The 25,208-nt window shown below is 50.6% G+C and overlaps 1 protein-coding gene across 1 annotated transcript in view; it reads right to left on the bottom strand.

The window, feature by feature from the left end:
• The window catches only part of Nup210 (nucleoporin 210), a 94,412-nt gene that overhangs the window by 38,074 nt on the left and 31,130 nt on the right, over nucleotides 1–25,208 (bottom strand). The window contains exons 7-20 of the mRNA XM_032907225.1: nucleotides 23,071–23,229; nucleotides 22,442–22,510; nucleotides 20,778–20,884; nucleotides 19,747–19,887; nucleotides 18,421–18,558; nucleotides 16,737–16,892; nucleotides 15,591–15,789; nucleotides 11,000–11,145; nucleotides 10,276–10,497; nucleotides 8,161–8,334; nucleotides 2,539–2,731; nucleotides 2,089–2,195; nucleotides 1,238–1,342; nucleotides 1,047–1,148 (exon numbers count right to left, since the gene is read on the bottom strand). Of these exons, the coding sequence (XP_032763116.1) occupies nucleotides 1,047–1,148; nucleotides 1,238–1,342; nucleotides 2,089–2,195; nucleotides 2,539–2,731; nucleotides 8,161–8,334; nucleotides 10,276–10,497; nucleotides 11,000–11,145; nucleotides 15,591–15,789; nucleotides 16,737–16,892; nucleotides 18,421–18,558; nucleotides 19,747–19,887; nucleotides 20,778–20,884; nucleotides 22,442–22,510; nucleotides 23,071–23,229 (2,018 nt within the window). The remainder of the gene's footprint in view (nucleotides 1–1,046; nucleotides 1,149–1,237; nucleotides 1,343–2,088; nucleotides 2,196–2,538; nucleotides 2,732–8,160; nucleotides 8,335–10,275; nucleotides 10,498–10,999; nucleotides 11,146–15,590; nucleotides 15,790–16,736; nucleotides 16,893–18,420; nucleotides 18,559–19,746; nucleotides 19,888–20,777; nucleotides 20,885–22,441; nucleotides 22,511–23,070; nucleotides 23,230–25,208) is intronic.

Raw genomic sequence — 25,208 nt, 5'->3', positions numbered from 1 at the left:
CGTGGCCAGCCCGCCACCCAGACTTCATGAGTGGAAGCCACATGCCTTCCATCCACCACCCTGTCAGTTTGGACCTCTTCAGTCAGGGGGAGCCCTGACTCTTCAGGAATGAGGCAAGTACACTTTCAAGAGAGGAAGCAGAGTTTGGCTCAGAGCTGCCCGGTGACAATGCCCCATTAGGCAAGTGTTGACACTGTGGGTGGGTGTCATTCTGGACCTCCTTTCAAGAGGAACTTGTCACTTAATGTCTGCATAAATACCCCATCAGACACATGTATAGACCTTTAGATCAGTTCTTTGTTTTCTTTCTTTGACTCTCTTAAGAAAAGAATGTTTAGGGGTTGGAGAGTGGCTCAGTGACTAAAAGCATTGGCTGGCAACTCTTCTAGATGACCTGGCTTCAGTTCCCAACACCCATGTGGCCTTGCATAACCAGCTATAACTCCAGTCCTGGGTGTTCTGTCACCCTCTTCTGGCCTCTGGGGGCACTGCATGTACTTGATACATTGGTACACATATATGCATGCAGGTGAAACTTATGCACATAAAAGAAAAGAGGACCTAGAGAGCTCTAATCCTGTGTAATAAAAGGGCTAAAAGAACAAGTAAGGTAACTATGGACTACATGACAATTTGAAAAGAACAAGCAGCTCAGGGCATGAGGGAACCAGGGTGCTCCATTCCTCCATGCCAGAGGTCCAATCAGTCCTTGTGTTTAGGGGTGGGAGAGGGTGAAGTGGGAACTGTGGAGAGGTAAGAGAGTGAAGAGAGCACAGGAGAAGTTTTGAAATGCAAGCGTCTTAGGGTTATCACGAAGCCACTTATGTAATAAAAGAATAATTAAAGGATGAATCGGAAGATTGATTGAAAGGGAAGAATTAGGTAATTAACAGTGCCGGTAATTGTAGACACAGAAGAGAAAGCACAGAGGTGGCATGGGAACCACAGAACTTCAGAGCGACTCGGAATCTCAAGGCTCAGTACCAGGTAAGCCTGGAGTAATGCCAACCAGAGCAGACAGCTGGGATCCCAAGGCCTAGACTTACCATAGCCACGCCCCGGGTGTCCTGGTAGGCCACCTTGATGATGTCCTGGGTGCTTGTGTTGAGGAAGAAGTAGCCAGAGCCTTCTGTGATGTGGAGTTCTACCTGGAGGGAGATGTGGGGAAGAAAGGGGTCAGGCTGGGAGGAAAAGAGTGTACAGTTCCTCATGTGAGGGGGTGGTGGGCAAAGGTTACCTGGACACCAGGATGGTTATAGATGGTCACTTCTTCCGGACTGACCCTCACGTCCTCTACGAGTATAAGCTCAATGGAGGCTGACACAGGTACTAGAGAGTCAGGCTGAAAGGGAAAGGCCAACACTGTCAGGTCTGTAAGGTCACGGACATCACCAGCTCCCTCCGAAAAGAGCGGGGCTTGATGCCCCAGGTGGAGCTCTCATTCCAGGAATGGAAGCTTCAAGCAGTGTTAACACCCAGAGGACTCCTGGGAGGCAGAGAGAACTCCCCATCCCCAGAGAGGTCAAAAGCATATGTGAAGTTCTTAAAAGGCCATCTGTAGGGTGTGGGGCTCCAGAGGGGAGCCCAGTGAGGCCACTCAAAAGAACAGGTTCTATAAGAAGTAAGAATGGGATGGGGCGAAGACATCTGGGACAGGAGTAAATGAATATCTGCCTCAGCAGGCCACCACAGGAGAAATGGGGACCGCTTTCTCCCAGAGGAAGCTTCCTTGTCTCAGCATCCTGGCTCCCTAGGATGCAAGCCCCCACTTTCCCAGTCTACAAGTATCTATTGTCTCCACGCCATTTTGGTAATAGCTTAGGGGGTAGCCTCACAGGGTGTATATCATGCACACAGGTCCATTCTTGGAGGACCCTTCTAATTCCTCAAATGTACCCATTGCTCTCCCCCACCCCATCCCAGCCCCTGCCAAGCAGCACATTGAAGCCCTCGAGAGATGCTGGGGAGCAGGGAAAAATCAAGCAGGTAGTGATCTCCAGCAAAGGAGGTCCAGGCAGAATCTACACAAAACCAGGAGACGTCCTGCTCTTGCCCATGGTCCCACCCACTGTGTCCTCTGGGAGATACCAGCTGCTTCACTCCGGCTGCACTCAGGTGGGACTGCTGGTAGCCAGTCGCCGTGGCAGAGATGGCTGTGGTTCCTGATGCCTCGTGAACCGAAACTGTCTGCAAACCTGAGGGCACAGGCGGGAAACAAGTATCAGTCACGGGTCCCTTGGTTACCTTGGCCAAGGGACCTGAGACAGATCTGACTGCTTTGGGTCCTGAGTCCCTGGTTCCTACTGCACATGTCTAAATGGGCTTAAAACACAGTGAAGCTGGGTGCACTGGCGCAGGTGTGAAATCTGAGCACTCAAGAGGCAGGAAGACCGGTTTGAGGCCAGCTTGACTGCATAGGAAGAAGACCTTATCTCCAAAAAAGAAAAAACAAGCAAAAACAGGAACAGTAGCCAGCTGGGTATCTATGGCTTCCCACATCTCCTCCAGCTCCAGGTCTTAGCTAAAGACCTGGCTTACCATGTAGTTTCTTTTGGCCATTCCCATCATCCTGGGATACCAGCTGCATGGGCTGGTCAACCTCAATGCTGGCCAGCAGTGGCCGAAAGGACTCCCACTGGATGCTCAGAGAGCTGAAGTTATCGAATCGCCGGCCTTGTTGGTCATAGGCACCCAGGTCTAACAGGGGATTGCGGTGACTGGATACTGGAACCTAAAGGAAACAATGAACAGATGCTGTGGCTACACCTGGACTCTGGCACTACTGTCTGCCACAGGTATGCCATGGAGCCCGGAGTTTCCCTCATAGGCTCAGATAGCCCTGATGAAGGGGCAGAGATGAGTCATACCGACATTCAGGAATGCCACAACTCAGTGACAAAAGTCCTGTCCAAACTGGCTCATTTTTCTCCACAGGCGCTAGGGACTCCCCTTTTCCCTAACAAAATGACACAGGGTGCATGCCAAGGAGAGGCAGCCAAGGAGAGGCAGGAGTATCTCCCTAAATCTGGACTGACCCTTGGTTCCAGCTCTTCCTGTTCAGGAAACACAAAGGTTTCCATCTTTGGCCACTCTGGTCAGGGCAGGGACCAGAACCATCTGCTGGGACTTTTTGTTATTTGTTTGTTTGACTGTTTTCCCTACATACACATGCATAAGCCTCATGCCTGCAGAGGACAGAAGAGGGCAGGATGGTTATGAACCATCATGTGGGTCCTGAGAACAGACCCAAGTACAGTACTCATAACCACTGACCCCTATCTCAAGCCCCAGGACCTTATTTTAAATATGAATCCTGTATTGTGGTTTTGGAGAGACAAATTCATACTATAATTCACACTGAAATAGCAAAATGGGGCAGGCTCTAGCATAGCTTACAGCTGGTCTAATCCATTCAGGCACAGCCCAGAAGGAAGGACTACCTATCCTCTGTCACCTTAGGGTAACCATCACTAAGTCTGGTGAGATGTGACAAGTGATTTGTGGTATTCCTATAGAATTACCCTCTGAGACCGTCTGAGGTCTATGCACAAACGTTCTGCATAATGGCTCCTACTGGTGGATACCTCGAGACCATGTAGATAAGAGCTGAGTTTACATTGCCCAGTTGAGATGTGTGGCTATGGGGGTGGGGACTGTTACTGTGGCATGGCCATCCTGATAGATGCTGCACCAAGCTCCCTGCCTCCCTCCAGGATCCCTCTCCAATTGCTTGTAGCTCTCCTGGTTCCAGACATGACTAAGCATGCTGCAATTTAAAAAGCACTCCTTCATGTCAGTAACTTGGCTCTTCGACTGGGCACACCAAGAGTTTTAACTGGACAGGGCACAAGCAGGGGAGCTGTGAGTGTGGACAAGGATTGCAGAGCTCTTTCCCCAGACATCTCACCCTTCCTCCCAGCTTCCGGTAGAAAATCAGTGCTTTCCTGGGAAAGGCATCAGGTTTGTGCACGCATGCCTGCAGGCAAACTGGAACTTTCCCACTTTACAAAACAAAACGCTGTGGCCGAGACTCTTTCCAGAACTTGCTCACTCTCACAGGCTTAGAGTAGAACACAGCAGGCCAGATTCTCCAAGGACTTCCTGCGACATTGTTTTCTCCTTAGGCACCAGCTCAACTCAGTCCTGGACTGATGAGCCCCCAATACACAGCAGCACCCAAGATTGGTAAAAGGAACACTGGTTGACCTGCCTGGGAGACCTGGACCTGACCTGGTCTGACTGCAGTCAATCATTCCCGCTGGCTGACTCCATTCTGGTGTTTCACCTTGCCGATAATTTACTCTGCAAATGCCTCCTAGGTGGCCTCTAGATTTGGAGAGCTATAAAACTAAATTGATACTGCACCTAGATGCACCTTGGGGATATATCTTCTTCAAGGTCCCCTAATGGGACCATAAATCGCAGGGGCCACGCCTGAATGGCCAGCTCATGGCTCGGGAACACAAGGACTGATGGATCACATGGCAGTTCTGTGTCCAAGGCCCATTACTTCTTGCTGACACCAACAACACGTAGTCTATTCAGAGTCAAGCTCCATACTCAAGCCGTTACCTTTCAGTCCAAGGCAGCTCTGGACTAACCCAATCTGGCTGCGGACAGACCAGGAACCCCTCGCTGAGTAACTCACCTGTGCTCAAAGACAGGAAGACACATCTATGTGTGATCTGGTTTTCGTCCTGCTGCAGCTCAGCAGCACAGACTGCTCAACGTGAAGGCTGATGCTCTCCGGGTTAACACCCACTCCCCATGCTCTTGCCGTCTTAGTGTCCCTAAGTCTACATGAGGGTGCCTCTCAGGGACTCAGGGACAGTGTACTCCTGGTTTGCTGCTCTCTTACCCACGGTTGTTGGCTGAGCTTTTGGCAGGAGCCAGGCTCTGTTCTGGTGACTGGCAGAGACTGAACTAGGCAAGCAAATTTCTATAGTGATAGGTCACTGTGGGAACCTGGGAGTGAGAGGACTGGGAGGAGGGGTCAGGTATGCTGGGGCAGCTACCCCTTTAATTGAAGCCAAAGACAAAGGAGAACCTGGATAAAGAAATGAGGGGCTGGAGCAGGGGCAGCAGAAAGGCCTGGGACCAGGAAGGGGAAGTTATAAGCCCCAGGGCTCAGCCTATTCAAGCCCCAAGCACTGATAGCAGGTAGGGGGAATGACAATGAATTCAAGCACAAATGGCACAGAGTCAGAGGTAAGAACAGCTAGGGACCAGAGACCCAGGTTCCACAGGCCACAGAAGGTACTTGGCATTGCACTGAGCCCAACTGTAAGCCACAAGCAGGTTTAAGCAGAGAAGGCAGAATATATCATGGCTACTCTCTGGACTCTATATCCAGTCACATAACCCATCATTGGCCTCTGTCACCATCAATGGTTGGCTCCCACAGCAGGTGGGACTTGAACACAAGCCGATGATCTTTCAAGCTAGAATCATGGTGAAACTTCTTCACTGACTTTTGCTGCTTGCCTCTGGCAGGGAGCCCAGCAGGCAGATGTTTCCTGAGAATCCAAACTTAGCACAATGCTGTTCCCTCTACCAAGGACAATTACACAAAACAGATGTGAACTAAACGGTAAAACATGCAGACAAACCAGGTAGAGAGAGAGACAGAAAGACAGAGACAGAAAGAAAGACAGAGACAGAGAGAAAATGACAGGTGATGTAGACTCACGCATGTGTGGTAGCTAAAATGATCTCATAGAAGCAGAGGAGAGCAGGAGGGAGTCATTGGAGGCTGAGAAGAGAGGGGAGGGGCAGAAGGATGGGATGTAGCGCTGAACACGGGGAGCAGTAAGCTCTGGGGTTCTGCAGCACGGGCGGGGGGGCAACTAGATATCAGAATAATAGATTACATAAAGAATGGCAAGGGAACACTTTGAAGCTTCCCCATACAATGAAAGCATCATTCGGGAGGGAGGGCTGCTCAGACTGATTTGATAGCTCACAGATATATGTATTAATCACAGTGAATGCCATACATGTGCAATAATATGTCAACAAAGGCTTGAAGCAGGTAGCAAGTACAGTTCCATCTCGTCAAGCCTCCGAATTAAGATAAAGAAGTCTTTTCCTGAGCACCCCAATCCCAGGCCAAAAAGAGAAAATTAAAAGACGGTCATTCATTCTGCAGCAGACACTGGGGCTAAGCCACCTGCAGGCTCTGAGTCTGTAACCCTACCACCACCACACTCCCCATTTCCTGATGAGAGGGAGAAAAGGGTCCCTGTAGGCTTAGTGGTGAGTGTACAGAAGCTGACCCTCTTACTGTAAACCACCCTTACTGGCCCAAGTGACACCAGTGAAGGAGGTAAGTGAGGGTCTGTGGAGTAAGGGCTGGAAGGCAGAACCACTGCACAGATCCACACCAGAGCCGCAGGAGAAACAACTGTACTTGACTCCAACAGGAGAGGTGAAGGCTGGTCCTCAAGGCCCAGGCATTACAGCGGTACAGCAGCGGTACAGCTCTCCTAACCAAGCTTCTAACAGGTGGGTGTGGATCAAAGGCAAAGCGGTCCTTCACCTACCAGGGACCCAGCTCTCACAGCACCTGCCCCACCTGCATCAGAAAGTTCATTCGGATGTACAGGAGGCCTGGGTGCAGAGAGCTGAGCAGTAACTACTCTGAGATGGCTTCGAGAAAACACAGACCCTAGGAGGAATTGCTGGTTTTGGAGATGGGTAAAGTTGGTTCTGCATTTCAACTCTGCCCACCTCAAAGACGGTCATGGTGATGGGGGAGATGAGGCTACGAGGTGGAGGCTCTAAGCACACAGAACTGGCCTAGCAACCACGTGCACAGGAGGGAAACCACAGACCACGGCTGACTTCAGAGCTGTTGTTGCTCTTGCTGTCTGACCTCCCTGGGCCTTTCCCTTAGCTGCACTAGGCTGTCATCTCCTTGTCCACCACTTCCTCCCAGCCCTCTATGGCCCTCCTGCCTCCCTGGCAGCTATATTCTCCACAGCACTCCCGCAGTGGCCCTCTCGTCTCCCACCCTCCTCAACACTGTTGCTCCAGAACCTGGCTGAAGGACCTGAGGGATGTCCTGGAGAAGTATGTGCTGGAGGGATGAGGAAACCATGGCTTCCTCCATGCAGGGCTGAGGCTACGTTCTCCCACATCCCTGAGCTAGATACACTCAGGGCCCTGGGCTCTGGGGCTCCAGAGCTGAGGATCAGACTGGCCCCAGCTTCTGGAGAAGCCAACCTGTAGGTGTTACCCCCATTGCAGCTAGTGGAAGGCACCAGGGACTTTCCTTCCCCTCTTGACACTTTGAAATGCCCTGTCCTGTGACAATGCAATGCTGGTGTCCCCTCTCCTCACAGCTCCAATCCTACTCTGACTACACACAATGACAACACCCTGCTTGAACAGCTGAAACCACAGGACACTCCACTAGGACTCCACAAGATCCTCATATGCCCAGCAGAGGGCAACAGTGAGTCTGGAATCAGAAGCAGTGGGGCCTGAGGGGTTGTGTCTTGCTTGGCCACTACAGAAGAAGCTCCTGGACTTAGGATGAGGTCACACCCCAATGAGCCCATCATGAGTTAACACACCACAGCCCGTTGTGCCCCACCCCCTCAGCCAGCCTGAACCACACGTGCTCTGCCATGCAGACTCTGACAACAGCTGACAGTACACAAAGAAGGTACTCTGACATGGGACTGAGCGTCCATGAGCTATACATATGGATTGCAGATCTCCACAGGGCATCACTTTCCCCTGTAGTGTTGACGCTGACTGTGGTTCTGACTGGTTCCACTGGGCACAACTTTAAGGGAAGATGAACTGCCTATTACTAGCCTGGGAAAAGACCAAAACACCAAACTGGCTTTTAACAAGTGCCTGTCACCTTCCCACCCCTGTAACATAGAAAACCAGAAGTTAAGTATGTCTCTCTGTAAGCCGGGACCAACTACACAACTTTGGGAAGTCTCCCACCTCTGCAGGCCCTGGTTTCCCTCAGGCTAGGTGCAAATGGAAACACACCACACAGCTCTGGCTGTTGAGATTCAGGTGCCTGCATATGGAGTCCCAGCTCTTAGAACACTCAGACCATGGGTGCAGGGAGCTGAGGTTCTCTTGTCGATCCAGCAGGCGATGTAATGTCTCCTCGCCCCCAAGGGTAGCCATACTCACCACCTGCTTATTCTGCTGCAGCAATGGACAAGAGAGGTCGAGCTGCGGGAGGGCATAGACAGGCATGAGAGTAAGCCTGGACGGTGGGGCGCAGACGGATTTCACCACAGTGGGCTCCACAGCAGGGAAGGGGTTAGAGAGGCTGGGCCGGTTCCCCACGGACAGAGCGATGACCTAAAGGAACAGGAGGAGCAGTCAGACACCTGAGCGTAGTCCCTCCTCTCTGCACTGAGACTTAACTTCTGCAGGATGGGGATGATGCCTACACCCCAGGTACCATCTGCAAACATCTCAGAGGAGAGGCAGATCAGGAGATGCCTTGTGGTTCCCCAGGACATCGGGAAAGTCCCTTAGTTGAATCTATGCCCTGGACGTATGAGAGAGGAATCTGTGCTAACTTCACACCCACAGATGTAGGAATCTGCACACTGAAGGTTAAGAGATCTTAACTGTGAAAGTCACAATAGGGACTGTGCAGGACAAAGCCCAGTGGAGAGGCCAGAGCCACGGGTGGAACTAGCCGACTCCATGCCCACTTGCTCCTTGGAGCTAGAGGAGAAAGGCCACACTGGCCACCTGCATGTGATACACAACAGTGCACAGGACAGGGGAGGAGCTGTCAGAAAGCCCCGCTTGTGGCTAGAGTGGGGCCTCTGAAGTCAAGTGCAGCCTCTGGTTTTATATGCAATACAGCTAACAGCTGCACATGAGGGAGCGAGCATCCCCAGCCTCCTCAGTGACAAACAACGGTGAGGACAGAACAGTCTGCTTTGAAGTGGGAGGAGGGAGGCACCTCCTGACTTTCAGCTGGCTCTGGCTGCCCATGATACCACAGGCAGGAAGGCCTTAGATGAGACCTAGCCTAGAGTCTAACTTCTACAGGCCAAGGCAGGAACTCCAATGACTCAGACAAGCCAAAATAACTCACTGCTACTCTTAGTCCCATTTATTTATTTGGTAGTATGCATTATTTCTTGTTCCTTTTTAAAAAAGATTTATTTGTTTTATTTTATGTGTGTATGGGTACTTTGCCTGCATGTATGTGTGTGTGCAATCGAACATCTCGTATCATGCCTGGATCTCCTGAAACTGGAGTTGCAACAGTTGTGAGCTGCTACGTGGGTGCTGGGAACTGAACCTGGGTCCTCTAGGGGAGCAGCCAGTGCTCCTAACCGCTGAGCCATTTCTCCAGCCTCAGCTTTTCTTTTTCTTAATATTGTCCTCTACTTCTACTAGCACCTCTAGTGGGGCCTTTCTCCATGCACTCTCTCGGTCACGGCAGCCTGCTCTGGATTGCTGATGTCAGAGGGCTCTGACAGGGTGTACGTGTGCACCTTCAACTGACTTCACATACTTTTCAGTTCATGGTTCTGCCTGCTTTCTATTCCTGTTTGGGGACTCTCAGAAACAGATCCACCAGAAGCCAGAAGGCCCACAGACTTGGCCTGAGGAAAAGGGCACTATGTCCAGCCACAGGGAACTCAGGATATGACTCGCTTGGCTCAGTCCTTTTAACCTTCCAGTGTTTTTAGTTTTTAGCACTAAAACCAAAAACAAAACCAAACTCTACAAACATTGATGCTGGGCACATTCACTTACGCCTGTGATCTCAGCACTTACTTGGCAGGCTGAGGCGAAGTGAGTTCAAGGTCAGCCTATGCTACAAAATGATAAAGTGAGTTCCATTCAAGCCACCCTCAGCTACATAGGGAAACCCTATCTCAAAACAACCAAAAAGTTTACACATACAGGTATTGGCACATCCCCCCGAACCCTGAAAGAACAAGCAGGTCCAGGGTCACGATCATTTTGACAGCTGCCTGGCCCTGAAACATGGGGCTTTGTGACTCCTGATCTCAAACCTCTACCCCTACTTTGTAGCAGGAGATGGGGGATACTATAGCCCTGGGAAAGAGGAGGCCACTCTGACAGGCTGATTTTAAGAAAACCAATATGTACTGGGGACGCCAACAGCCAGCAGGCCACTTCTCTGAGCCTTGGACTCCTTTGTCCTTGGATATAAGGAACAACATTCTCATAGCTCTCTGAGGACAGAGTAGATTTTTCTATCTCTCCCAATAAGCAAGGTGGGAGTGAGGGTGGCTGTCCACTCACCTGCTCACCCAGGGCCTGGCAGGTCACAAGGACCCGGTGCTGTTGGTAATTCCGGGAAGCTGGAGGACCCAAGAGAGAGAGACTGATGCTGCCCATGTCTTCAGAAGTGACATTCCGAAAGAATTTGGAAGGTTCCAGGACCCATGGCCTGGGGCCTCCTTCAAACAGCATCTCCTTTGAGGATCCCAGGGTTACCACAGCAACAGAAGAGGGATCCACAGCCTGAAGAAAGAAGGGGAAGGCTTAACATTGCTCTGGGAGGAAGTGGCCAGGCAACGCTGGGTCAGGTCCCCACCCCACTTGAGTGGGCTGCCAGGCAAGCAATGTGTCCTCTTTGAAATTCAGTCTCCTGTGCTTGATGTCCATGAGTTAGGGGCTTTGGGAAGAATTAGGTCCTCACTGGAGCAGGGAGTTCACTAGAGTGCAGGGTACGGTGGTGCAGTTTAATTCCAGCATTCAAGAGGCGGGGCAGAGGCAGGTGCGTTTCTATGAGTTTAAAGCCATTACTCAAAACACCACCTTGACTTGTAAACAAATAAATTTGATGGGGACATTTTCTCAACTGGGGTTCCTTCTTCCCACATGACCCTAGCTTGCTGTCAATTTGGAGGAAAAAAAAAAGGGACAGGATCTATGGAGAGAGGTCACCATCTAACCTCCAGGAACACTAAGGAGAAGGTGGGGGACAGACAGGGCAAATGAAGAAAGGGCAGGCACGACTCACCTTGAGGGGCAGGTAGGCAGCAAGAGTGATCTTTGCACCCAAGTGCACATGGCCATGTGTGTAGCTGACAAGGAGGGTGGTGGACCCCTGGGCATCAGCTCTCACTTTGACTCCACTGCAGTGCTCAGGCCCTGGCGGCAGCCTCCCTGCACAAAGAAAATCGCATGTTAACATGAACTCGTTCTTCAAGGGGAAGGCACAGCAGGCCAAGGGCCCTTTTCACTCCGGTCTTCATATACAACTTGTTATCATTTAAATTTTCCAAAGGCTAGAGTTGCAGCTCAATGGTAAAACGGTTGCCTAGCACAAACGGCTCTGAGTTCCATTCCCAGCACCACAAAACATAATTAAACAAAAGCAATGTATGATTCCTGTATAATACACAGATCTGGTACACATACAACTGGCAATGGCTTCCTATCTCCCCCATGTACTCAAGGTACTGTGTCCAGGATCCAGCTCAAGAGAGAGCTTACCAGCAGTCCAGACTCCCCTAGAGGCCTCCCCTTTGGTCTAACTCCTCCCCATTTCCATCAGAACAGTCTTAAATAAAGAGGGGTTGGGAGCGTGGGCTGTGCTGGTCTGCCTGTCTCCCCAAAGTCCAGAGTCTTCATGGTCGGGCAGCCTTTATCCACATTTCTGCTTGCTGTTCTGCTGTGTGGGAATGCACAGCACGACTTCTTCATGCCAGCATGAACATTACAGGTTCCAGTCTGGGCTGTGCTACACAACATCAAAGAACTCCAGCATTTCTGCTGGCTGTGACCAGAGGAAGGGGACCAGTGGCAGGCATGCATGTGTATAGGTAGGCATGTATGCAGGTAGACATGTGTGAGGCATGTGTGCAGGCATGCAAGTGTGCAGGTAAGCATGTGTGCAAGGCATGCATGTGTCAGGCATGTGTGCAGGCATGCAAGTGTACAGGTAAGCATGTATGCAGGTATGCATGTGTGCAGGTATGCATGTGTGCAGGCAGGCATGTGTGCAGGTATGCATGTGTCAGGCATGTGTGCCGGCAGGCATGTGTGCAGGTATGCATATATGCAGGTATGCATATATGCAGGCAGGCATGTGTGCAAGGCAGGCATGTATGCAGGTACGCATGTGTCAGGCATGTGTGCAGGCAGGCATGTGTGCAGTGAATCTCTCCCAGTCTACCCTGCTACCAGCTGCTTTTCATCTGTGCCATCCTTTCCACCCAATTTTAATTATGTTAGCAAGAAATGTACTAATGTCGTGCTGGTCTGTGTTTGTCAGCTTGATCCAAATGAGTTACTCTGGGAAGAAGGAAACTCAGTTAAGGAACTGCTCCATCAGGTCTGCCGTAGGCAAGTTGAGCAAGTTGAGCAAGTCTGTGGGGTACTTCCTTGGCTAATTATTGATGTAAGAGGGCCTGGCCCTCTGTGAGCGGTACCACCTCTGAGCAAGTGGTCCAGGACTGTATAAGAAAGCAGGCTGAGCAAGCCAGTGAGCAGCACGATCTCTTCTTCAGTTCCTGCCTCCAGGTTCCTCCCCTGGCTTCCCTCAGTGATGGACTGTAAACTATAAGCTAAATAAATCCTTCCCCAAAGCTGCTTTTGGTCATGGCGTTTTAACACAGCAACAGAAAACCTAACTAGAACAAATCTGAATTATGGTGAAGCACACAACATAGAAACTTCTCATCTCAAAAGTGGGGAGGGTGCAGTCGTGGTGGTGCAGGCCTTTAATCCCTGCACTCTAGAGGCAGAGGCAGAGGCAGCAGGCATATGTCTTGAGTTCAAGGCCGACTGGCTCCACAGTGACTTCCAGGATGGTCAGAGATTAATAGTGGAACCTGGTTGATGATGGTGATGATGGTGGTGATGGTGGTGGTGGTGGTGGTGGTGGTGGTGGTGTGGTGGTGGTGGTGAGTGATGATGGTGGGTGGTGGTGGTGGGTGATGATGATGGTGGTGGTGGTGGTGGTGATGGTGGTGGTGATGATGGTGGTGGTGGTGGTGGTGGTGATGCTGATGGGTGGTGGTGGTGGTGGTGGTGATGGTGATGATGGTGGTGGTGGTGGTGATGGTGGTGGTGGTGATGATGGTGGTGGTGGTGATGATGATGATAATCCCACCTCAACTCTCTTACATACAGTGACAGGCCACAGGGTTGTTCAGATCCCACCACCAGCTGCCACTCAGGCCCTTTGACTTGCAAAACTGAAATGTCCAGTGTGAATGGCAGTCATTTTTCCCTGTCTGTATGAGCTTGCCTACTATAAGCAGCTCACCTACGACCTATGTAGAACCAGGTTAGCACGTATTCTCATGTGACTGGCTTAGCTCTCCTGGCGCAATGTCCTCAAGACTGCTCAGTGAGGCACCACAACAGAACTTCCTCCTCAGAGCTGAGCATGCCCGTGCTCACTCCTCTGCTGAGCTAACTGCCCATGTGGATAAAGCTGCTATAGGCTGGCAAAGATGTCTTCACATTTGTACTTTCAATAACCTTAGGTCTATTCTAGGAATGGGACTTCCTGAGTTACACGGCTTTAAGTTTTGAGAACCCACCACAGTGGCTGGAATTAACATCCTCCAGTGGTGCATGCAAGCTCGTTTCCTTACATCCTAATGCTTTCTGGTGCTGTGATAGAAGCCGCCCCAGTGGGTGTACTTTTCAGTGTGTTTCTTCTTTGAGATTTATTTTTAACTATGTGTGTGTAATGTGAGTGCATGCACGTGATGCCCGTGGAGGCCAGAAGAGGGTGTCGGATCCCTAAAACTAGAGTTGCAGGCAGTGGTGAGGTGCCTGATGTGGGTCCTCTGGAAGAGCAGCCCGTGCTCTTAACCACTGAGCCATCTCTCCAGCCCTTTCCTGGTAGTTTTGCTCTGAATTTCTGTGGTAACTGATGAGAGTGGACATTATTTCCTACGTCAGTGCCTACTGCATGCAGCATTCACAGAGATATCTGCTCATGTCCTTTGTGCATTATTGAATAACTTCTGTTTTATTGTTGACACACAGAAGTTCTCCACGTATTCCAGACCTTAACCCTTACTGAGAAATGGTCTGCAAACACTTGCCCCAGTCCATAGTTAATTTTGCCCAATGGAACCTGATACAGTCCCTTCCTCAGAGTCCTGCTATGTACCCTGGCCTGGAGAAGCTGACTCTACCAATTTATCTGCTCCATGGGTCATGTGTGCCCCAGGATGGCCCTCACACATATTAGACATTCACTGCCCCAACCTGCCAAGTCCCAGAGATTCCCATCCAACACTGTTCACTGAGAGAGATTCCAGCATTTTCTAAGGGAAATTTTGACCACACAGGATTTGTTTTGGCTGCTGTCTTCAGAACCTAGATTCCTTGAAAAATCCTCCAGATGTTCAGAGGGATGTCCACGTGTAGTCCTCTCAGGAGGTAGGGCCTCTTGTACCCATTTCCCATGACCCATGGAGAAAAGAAGGCTCAGAGAGATTGAACATCATGCCAGTAAGTGAAGCGGCCTATCAGTCTTGAGGATGTTGCATTACAAGCCCTGGGTTTCCCCCAAAGGCTGAATAGCACCCTACAGTCGCTCTGTAAGATGGACATGGGACTAGTACATGCAAAAGACCATCTCTGGCTGCTAGTGGTCCCTCTCCCTCAAAATGCCTCTTCTTCCACCCACAATAGCTAACATGCGGAACATTAGATTTTCTAAGGCCACCAGCTAGTGGTTTTAGTGGGGCACTTCCTAGAGATGTCCTTTTCCTCTGTGTAGCTCTGGATGTCTTCACAACCACAGGGTACACACAGCCACCTGGAAAGCATCTGTGCTGCTAGAGACTCCATCGCTCTCTGCTCAAACATCTCCAATGGCTCCCAACCTCTAGGCTTGAGCCCTCAATGATGGAACAGGTCCTGACATTCTAGGCTAACCATGAGACAATCCCTGCCAGAACTACCTACCATGGGTCACGGCATGGGCACATCCACTCACTGAATGCTGTCCTCATTCTTGTCCACAGCCTGCTCCTTCGCATATTTTGTAAGCTGCAAATTCCCACCCTCCCTGGAGCCACTTCTGTGAGTTCATAGAAACTAGAGCTGCAGGTCTGTGCCCCATCCCTGCACAGACCACATGCAGCCATAAACAACTAAGCTGCCCCTGTGTCTTCACTGGGCACACGGTCCACCAGCAGCTCCTCCTGTTATAGGCTCAGTCTAAACCAGGCAAACTCCAGCTCCACACATGCAAGCTGACACTGCCACGGTCACTAGCAATAATACTACCCCAAGACAGGAGGCTGAGAAAAATGTACTCAGGGTGGCCTGGGTCTGCCACAGGCATTATGACTGAACTAATCAAAACCCCATGTATATATTCTAGTGCGAGCAACTGTTGCATTTCATGAATTAAAATATAAATGTGGGCCGGAGACTCCATTCAGGCATGGAAGAGACACTTTGCAGACACATAAGAGAAAAAGATCATAAAGACGGATCCACAAAGGCATCAAACACATCAGGCAGGATTCAGAATGGACGAGAACACAAGGCAAAGGCCATTCTTCATGTTGTGGCCCCTCTGGTGCCCACAGATAACCCACACCACCTGGGCCCCAATTCTGCTACTGGTTTACCTGGCAATGGCTGGAACACACCCTGGTTCTCCACCTCCACCACCAGGTCAAAATGGGAGCAGTCGCTCAGGGTGACCACCTCGCTGCTCCCACCGGGCATGAGGCCACTGATTGTCAGGGGCAGCTCCAGGGTGTGACCCACTCGAGCCTCCACCTGGCACGGGGCAAACTCCATGCTGCTGGGCTCAATCACATACACCTAGAGAAAGAGAGGAGGCTCAGGCCCATCAGGCTCCACAGAAGGAAAGCTCTCTGGGCTGCTAGTATTTACTAAGTACTGTAGTGGGTGGGACAAGGAGAAGCGCTGGGCCAGTGCCTGGGTGGGTGGTGGGGGGTTGCAGCAGGGATTCTCTCCCAGTCCTCTCCTCCCAGTCAGAAAGGCTATCCCAGCCTCCCTCTCCTGACTGGCAGTGAAGCACCAGGAACTACCCATCATACTCCATGTAGCCATGCAGTCAGTTTTAACTGTGGTACCGGCTGCCTCCTGAGGACTGTCTCTGGTGTCAGTTACAGAGGAGGAAGGGATTGAGGCAAAGGACTCAGAACCGATCCCAATATTGGGTAGTTGCACTTCCTCTGTCAGGCCCGGTAGATTCGCCTGTAACTGAGGACGAACCTATGTTGAACATACGTGTGTGGATCCCACTGAAAACCCACGCCCCTTTAATGTAAGAGGAGGCTGCACTGGACACACCATGAGACTCGAGATAAGAAGGGGCGCACAGATGTAGTGAGCAACCACCCTGCCTGACAGCAACTGGGGCTCTCAGTCAGTCAGGATCAAATGCCAGTAACAGGTCACCTGGACCTGCACTGTAACAGAGCAAGGGCGAGGAGCCAGGAAGCCCTCCTCTGACTCCTCTGTGGAAAACGTCCTGCTGTTGTCTGTGATCACTCATGTCCTCTGGCTGTTGTGTGGGCTCTTCTGGCTATGCCAGCCACTGTTTGTGTGCTGTATTCTATCCACCCTTGTTATGGGGGCTGACTCCTTGAGATCAGAGCTGGGATGGACCCATCCATCCCCAACACAGCACAACCACTGGGCAGAGGAATAAGACCTCTGATCACTGCCTGAGGGCGAGGTGAGAGGGGGAGCTGGGACCTCTGTCCTGAGCCTCTCCACGGGATGTCCCGCTACCCTCTTACCTTCATCTCACCAAAATGGAGAGGGTTCTGAACATCATGTGCCCGGATCACACTGAGGCCAGTGTCACCGCCTGTGGTCATGACGCCCTTGACAGTAACCGTGGCAACCATGTAGCTCGAGGAAGACCAGGTGAAGTTCCCACTGCCCCCATGGGCCTAGGAAGAAAATGATCATGGGACCAGTCAGCCCTCTGCCCCTCCCTGCCTGCAGATGTACAGGGTTGGGGCAAGTGTTTTGCTCTTTCTCTCATTCGCTCATTATCACAGAAACATGCTGATCTATTCACACCCAGGTATTAGCTGCCACACACACACACACACACACACACACACACACACACACACACACACACACACGCTCGCATGCATGCATGCACTGGCCTGCTCACAAATTCCCACTCCACACATTCATATACCTGTTCACACCCGCCATTCGCATGTCTCCTTACACTCAGTCACATCTGACACCTACATTCACGCTAACCTACGTCGACACCATAAACCCACCACACACACTCTTGGGCTCACTCTCAAAAATATACATTAGCATAGCATTCACACACATCTCATACATTCAGAAGTCACACCTACACACACAGACAAGTCCTGCCTGTGGAAAGATGTCTCCCAAGCCGACATTCTCTCACTTTCCACCCCCCCGTCTCCATTCTAGATCTCCTACTCTGGGGACCTGGGGACTGAAATACAAACACACAGCTATGACCAGAGCTCAGACCTGGGCAGAAACCACCCTGGTCATGGAGCCCCCTGCAGAATTCTGCTCTGGGGCTCACACAAGCACATCTAGCACACAGCTCTGCCTGCTCCTAAACATCTTTGGTAAAGTGAATGACAGGCCCTCTTTTTCTAGATCAGTAGTCAGCTTGAGCCAGCTGAGCACAGTCCCTGATGACAGCACCATGTGGGACTGAAGTATCACTGGGCACTAATGATAAGCATACTGTAGGGAGGGTGATACTTCCTCTTGAATTCAGGTTTTCCTATAATTGTATTTGTATTACTTTTAAAAATAATCTTTTAGAAGAATTACTGCTGAGCAGAACTCAGACCTGTATCCTATTTCTGTGTTTTAGCTGTCTTGGTGTACTTTCTGTGGGATGTGATAAACATCTGGACCAAAAGCAAGGTGGGGAAGAAAGGATCTGTTTTTTCTTATACTTTCAGGCCTCGTCCACCACTGGAGGAGCCAGGGCAGGAACCAGCAAGCGGGAGCTGATGAGAGGCCATGAGGTGCTGCTGACTCAAGTGCTCACCTTGCTCTTTTTCTTTTTCCTTTCCTTCCTTTCTGTTTGTTTGTTTGTAGGCCTGGCTGTCTTGGAACTTCATATACAGTCCAGACTGGCCTTGAACTCTCAGAGCTATGCCTGCCTCTGCCTCCTGAGCACTGTGATTGAAGTTCGTCACTGTGCCCCACTCAGTGGTTTTCCTATGCACCCCAGGACCACTGCCCAGGGCTCAGTCATCAATCCAGAAAACACACCGAAGGTTTCCTTAGCAGGAGAGTTTGTTCTAAACCAACATAGTTAGAACTACATAGTTTTGATCCTGTCTCAATAAATATATACAAAAGAATTAAAAAAAAAACCAAAAAAACAAAAAAACCCCAGCCAGCATCCCATGGAAATCTCCCAAAGAAAACACACAGAGGCAGCATCTCACCTACCTTTATGGTATATTGATAGGCTCCTGTCTTTGGTTGCCATGGAAATGTCAGGATGCTGGGATAGAGTGTGATGGGTATATGAATGTCTACTTCTTGCTGGTTCCATACAGGTACCTGAAGCACATGGACTCCTCCATCCTACAAGGATGAGATTGCTGCTGTCACCATGGTAACCATATTATCACTAGGTATCCCATCACCCAGACACTGCCCCTTTCTAAGGACCAGGCCATGATAGATAGCTTGGTGCTCCTAATATGGAAAAGACAGCAGGTTTGGTGAGGAGGCTTACTTTATATCTTTAATGGCCACTCATGTAAATTCTACTTATTTAATTCCTTGGTTATCCCTCACAAGATGGATGTCACTGCTCCCACTTCATAGATAAAGAAACTGAGGCCTGAAGTATCTTATCCAAAACCCAGAGCAGCAGTACAGGTTGATGGAGACACCTGCTGTCTGGACAGAGGAACCACTGTCTGCAGCATAGGTCCCATCTGTTTCTCCACATGTTGCCTCTCACACGTTTAGAGGGGTTGTATGAGGCAGGAGGGGAACACCCTTGACAATGTAAAATACTGCTCCCGACTAGGGCTGATGAGGACTTTCAGCACATGACAAAACCAAAGGCTGGAGGACTCGAGGAGACACAACAGATAGAGTGTCAGTGGGTCTGCTGCCACGCTATCTATCCCCCACACAAAGTCTGTATTCAATCTTGAAATGTGCAGACCATTTTTATAGAAACAGGTGCAGGGCAGTGGAAAAAGAAGTCTGTGGCAACAGGAAGATTTCCTCACACCCACAAGCGCTGGACAGCCAAGGGCACTTGGAGCTCAAGCCCCAAGTGGGAAAGTTTCTATGGTGGTTTGAATAAAAATGGCCCCCATAGGTTCATGGGGAGTGACACTATTAGGAGGTGTGGCCTTGTTGGAGTGGGTGTGGCTTTGTTAGAGGAAGTGTTTAAATACTGAAGCCAAGCCCACTGTCACTCTCTCTTCCTGTTGCCTGAGGATCTGGATGTAGAACTCTTGGCCCCTTCTCTAGCACGGTGTCTACCTGGATGCTTCCCACCATGATGATAATGGACTAAACCTCTGAAATGTAAGCCAGCACAGTCAAATACTTTCCTTTTTAAGAGTTGCCATGGTCATGGTGTCTCTTCATAGCAATAAACCCTAACTAAGACAGTCTCCTCGGGTATTAGAGCAGTGGCCCCAGGTGGGTCCTGGGGCAAAGTACCTGCCAACGGACATTTCCACCCTCAGAGTTGGATCATGGGGGCCCAGCTAGGACACAGAAAAGGGTTGATTGAGATCAGCTCACCTGGTCCACCACAGAGGTGAGGCTTGCACTGATGGTTGTCTGGCCACTCTGGATAGCCCTGACATGATGATAAGACCCATTCTGGGAAGACGACAGAACCTCAAAAAACTCAGCAGGAAACACAGCTTCAATTCGGATGTTCTGGAAAGGCAAGCAGGGTAGATAAGGGGAGCTTCTAAAAGATGAGTATGATATCAAGAGACTGGGAGAGTTCCAAGGTGGCAGTGAGGCCAGGCTGACAGCCTTTGTGGCCCAAAAGCCTCTTGAACAAAGCAGGCAGAAGGAATGAGGTCCCAGTGTTCTGACTCCACCCCATGGAACACCAGCAGCCCCAAGACCCAGCACCACAGTTCTAGCTGAGTGTGTGACACTCAGGGCAGCTGACAGACTACCGTCACTCTCCCAGGTCCTACAGTTACAAGAAGGAACCGGAGAGTATAAAAAGAGAACTGAGTCCCTGAAATCCGGCTTCAAACAATAACTGGCTTAGTCAATGTTCAATAGGGGATAGAAAGACCTCTACAAAGGAAAAAGGAGCCTGGCCTCCTTTTAAAATCTCTAACACCACAGCAAGTGACTGTGTGATCTATGTGAGGGTGCTAGGACATTCTCCTAAAGAACAGAAGAATGGCCACCACTCCCCAACTCATCTGCCATGCCTTTCCAGAGCCAAAAAGCTAAACTCAGTAGCCTTGATCACTTGAGAGCTTCTGGAAGGTAGCAAACACACCCAGACACTTGACTCTCCAAAGCAAAATAGACTCTTAGCCTCAGGGACTCTTAGCTTCCCTGCCCCGCCCCAACCAACACTATCCCCGGGCCCTGCTGCCTGAGGCTACCCCCAACCCTGCGTAAGGGGTAATGTCAACTCATAGCCTAACGTCTCGAAGAACTCCAGGGATCCCATTGCATTATCTCCACAGCCCTAGGAGTATCACAGGACGCTCCGGTCTGCCTACGTGGGAACCCTGTGGCTTTGGCTTTTCTTAATCCCCCATGGCCTCCCCATCAGAATACCAGAGGGCACTCACGTCAGATGGGTAGACCTTGTTGCTGGATCTATCAAACACTTCGATGGTAACTGCATACAGATGTCCAGTCTCAAGCACCCACCTGTCACCAGGGTGGACTGTGAAGCCTAGAACAGGAAGTCACAAGGGCAGCAGGCTGAGAAAGAAGCTGAAGCTAAGCACTACACACCCACCCATGTAAAAGGCCAGAATGCTCACCAGGCCCCTCCTGGACAAGGCCTAGCTGTGGGGAATATATGACTTATAGAACCTGATGACTACCATTATTCCCAACCTAGAGAACCACAGCTGATGTTTCTGATTCCTGAGACCCAACACTGAACATAACCTAAATGCTAATGGACTCTAAACGCTCATGGGCTCATCAGAATCTGACCCTCAATAGGTTTAAGCTCTGAGGCTGTGACAGTCAGGATTCCGACTTCCCAGGAGGTCTGAGGCTCCAGTGGGTCTAGGCTGAGGCCAAAGCTCATTTAAAGACTCTGAATCCCCAGCTGGTCTGTTCATTGGCCAATACATATCCCAAGGCCATACAAGTCCAGCCAAGACCAGTGTAGACTCTAAGGCTGAAGCACATGTCACCTGGGTGACACTGGGTCTCACCTGTAGCCACAGGAAGTCTAAACTCTCAGGGATGATAGGTCTAGTCTGAAGCTAGAACAGGGTTTGGATCCCAGACTAAAGCACCTGAGAGCTCTGGACAAGATGTGTCTGGGTCTGTGCTCTGAGGGCACCCCGCTCGCCCTATTCCCACACACGATGCAACAGTAGCTCCTTCTATTCCCATGATGCTGTTTGCTTTCTCACCTCCATAACTCCAGCTAAGATGTTTGCTCTGCCAGGATGCCTTCCCCACCACAGAAAGATCAGTCGCACACAGCACCTGCCTCACATGAACCCTCCAGAAGTCTTTCCTCTGCCCTGGTGTTTGCTCTTCCCATACTGTTGCTACCTGTTTGAACCAACCTCTACTGTGAAGCTAAGTCTCACAACAGGACGATCAGGCAAAGGACGCTGCGGAGACACAAAGGGTCCTTGGGACACACGGGGGTTGGTGCTTGTCAACTGAGTGCCTCACCACCAGAGGCTCACAAGCTCCCTGACAGGAGGATCTTAAGGGTCTTGCTGCTCATCTGACTACTGCTCTCCAGACTGAACATTGGCAGTGAGCTCCAAGGTGAGTTGCCTCAGACTCCAGGAAATGCTACCATGGTGACGCCCATGACACACATGTCCCAAACATCTCAGTACTGGCAGTCATTGAAGCTCCTAGATCCTCCTGGGCTTCAGGGTCTTTAGTGCTACCGGTGGTTCCCCCTGATGCTGCTTTCTTCCCTGCCAAGGTACTGCCATCTGTCATGTCAACCAAAAGGTGCTCTGTAACTCAGCTAAGCACAGGGTCCCCAACCCGGACAGGTCCAGAGGAGCACTCAGGTCTGCATGATGCCAGCGCTGAGGACTGATGGCCATGAGCAGGGCAGAGGGTGTGGCCAGTGCAGTTTTGTGGGTTTGCTTTTACTGACTGGTCCAAGGGACTGAACCCAGAGCCCTTCTCATATTAGCTAAGACATACAGTGCTCAGCTCCCGCTTTTATGTTTTGATCTCTCAAACTGATGGAGTCACAAGCAATCAATGTCTAGGAAACCCCAGGGGGCACACTTACCTAGGTACCCGGCTTCAACCACATAGATGGTGCTGTTGGGCAGCCTAGAAGCTCCTTGCATACGGATACCTGAATTCTTAATTAAGGTATAAAACATAAGGTACGAAAGGCAAAGCAGCTGGGGTTTCTGCCTGACGCGCATGGTTTGAGCATCATGCAGATACCATATGCCCTAAGAGGCGGGTGAAGAACTGTAGCTTCCGCCAATTACAGCAAAGACGTTGGTGAGTCAAGACCCTCCCTGTACTGTCCGTCTACCCTACAAAGCAGAGTCTCTGCAAGGAACACCCGGGACCACAGGGCATACAATCAATCTTGGGTCATAACAACCTCTGTGCCAGTATTCGCACAGCTTCTGCCAGGCCCCCTCTCAGGGGACTGTGGTTCCTGAGAAGCTTCCAGAGGCCTGGAGTGACGTATGCCTCTGCCGCAGACTCCCGTCTCCGGGAGTCTCTGTGAGTCATCCACAGAGGTGAGCAATTCCACTCAGCGGGTTGCTATTTAGGCTCTTTCTGATTTTCAGACAGATGGGGAAACAGGGCTATTTTTAGTCCTGGCTGGCTTTTAAGGGAGAAAAACAACTTGGCTTCAAAGCAGTCGGCACGACACGGTGCCTGAGCGGAGGATATTCCTGTGGCCCAGGACCAGGTTGCTCTGTCCCATCTGCATGGCAGTGACTCTTGATGTGTCCTGGGTCAGGACGGCCACAGGACGGGCAGGGTCTCCCTGGGGATCTGGGATGCTGTTCTGGAGCTGCAGCTCGTACTGATCGGAAGGCATTGAGAGTTCTGTATGGAAAAGAAACAAGAAAGGCAGGGAAGGTGAAGGTGTGAAATGCTGCATACCAGTACAGCCATCTCCAGCCCTGACTCGTGGGGCCTGCTGTCAAGACAGCTGCTTGAAGAATGCTAGCACTGGCGAGCATCTGACTATCCCCCAGAGTGAGCAATCTTTTCTCTACATCTGGACCCAGTGGGGCGCTCACTGTACTACCAAAAAGGCTGTACCTGATGGGCTGTACCTGATGGGCTTCCATGGGTTTTCCGATGCTCAGCAAAGAATGACCCCTGTCCTGACCACTCTCTGTGCTCCCCCTGGGTCTATTTTGTGTAAAAATGCCTTTGCCAACAAGAACCCATGACAAAGAACAATTCCCCCGGAAATCACAGTCCTCGAAAAACCACCATCTTTATCATCTGAGAAGAGAACACAGCACTTTTGTTTGAATGACAGCTCCTGGATAGGAGCTTAGGTTGCTTAGGTATCTCATGACCAATTTCCCTCATCTCATCTCTCAACAACCATGGGAACAAGGACTACTGACATCCCCATTTCAGAGAGGGCTGAGCAAGTCAGGTGAGAGGATAGTTCATGGTCTTCCATGATTTCCATGGCTTTAAGAACCTAAATTTCATATACTGGAAAACATGTCATGGATGGCTCAGTGTGTAAAGCACTCGCTGAGTCAGGAGGAGGATGTTCAAAGGTGTCCAAAAGGGTGTTCAAAACCCAACACCAGCACAAAGCTAGCAGCAGTAGCATGCATTTGCAATCCCAGCATACCAATGACAAGATGGGAGATAGAGAACCCCCAGAGGCTTGCATGTCAGCTGGCCTGGTGTATTTAGCAGTAAGTAAGAGGCCTTGTTATAAATGAACAGTGGGACCAACATTGAGGTTGTTCTCAGACCAGTGGCAGGCATACCCTACGCTCACTCACCCCAACAGTGGCAGGCATACCCCACGCTCACACACCCTGACAGTGGCAGGCATACCCTACGCTCACACACCCCGACACAGGCAGGCATACCCTATGCTCACACACCCTGACAGAGGCAGGCATACCCTATGCTCACACACCCTGACAGTGGCAGGCATACCCTACGCTCACACACCCAGACAGAGAGGGTAGGGATTGACGATTGGGGGCTGGAGAGGTGGCTTAGGGATTAAGAATGCAGAGGACCTGAGTTCAGTACTCAGCACCCATTTGGACAACTCACAACTCTAGCTCCAGGGGAGCTGATGCCTATGGCTACTGCAGGTACTTGCACGCTCGTGCATATACTCACAAAGAGATACAGAACTTTTAAAACTTAATTTTTTGAAAAGATTTAGAAATTAAAAACAAAACAATGTGTCCTAGGGGAAACTGGTTAGGTCACTAGGGCCTGGCCTTGAAAGGAATGAAGTTAGGTCTGGAACTCTAGTTAGCTCCTGAAAGAGTGGGTGGTTATAAAGGAGCAGGCCTGGCTTGTGGCTTCCTCTCTTACCTCCTGCTGCACATGGTGCCGCACCAGGCTCTACCTGTCTTGAGGGAAAGCAGCCAAGGGAGCTGCAAACAACAGGCAGGCTGAACAACAGCTGGTGCTTTTGGATCCCCAAAATGTCTTACATCCAGGAGCAGCCTTGAGTATTTTGTCAAACAGAGACTAAGATATGGTTTTATAGCTAGTTAGGAGCAGACCAGCACCCCTGCCCCCAAGCCTAACCACTCTAGCATCCCTCCCCTGCACCCTTAGAATGTCCTAAGCAGCCATTCATTCGCTGTCGCTGCCTCATTGTACCACTTCCTGTCCTGGAATGAAATAAGGCCAACTTGCCTACCTTCAGCATCTCTTTGTACTCCGAAAAGTCACCAGCGACTTGCTTCTGGATCAGGGGTCCTCAGAGTACACTCTCTAGACTATCACCACACGGAACCTCTCATGGGGGGAGGGGGGCTGAAGGTGTAGAGCTATGTCTGTGACCGGCTGCACTGACCTCT

This window comes from Rattus rattus, chromosome 6, assembly GCF_011064425.1.
Source record: "Rattus rattus isolate New Zealand chromosome 6, Rrattus_CSIRO_v1, whole genome shotgun sequence".
Lineage (NCBI taxonomy): Eukaryota > Metazoa > Chordata > Mammalia > Rodentia > Muridae > Rattus > Rattus rattus.
This window is presented reverse-complemented; position numbering and strand designations above follow the sequence as displayed.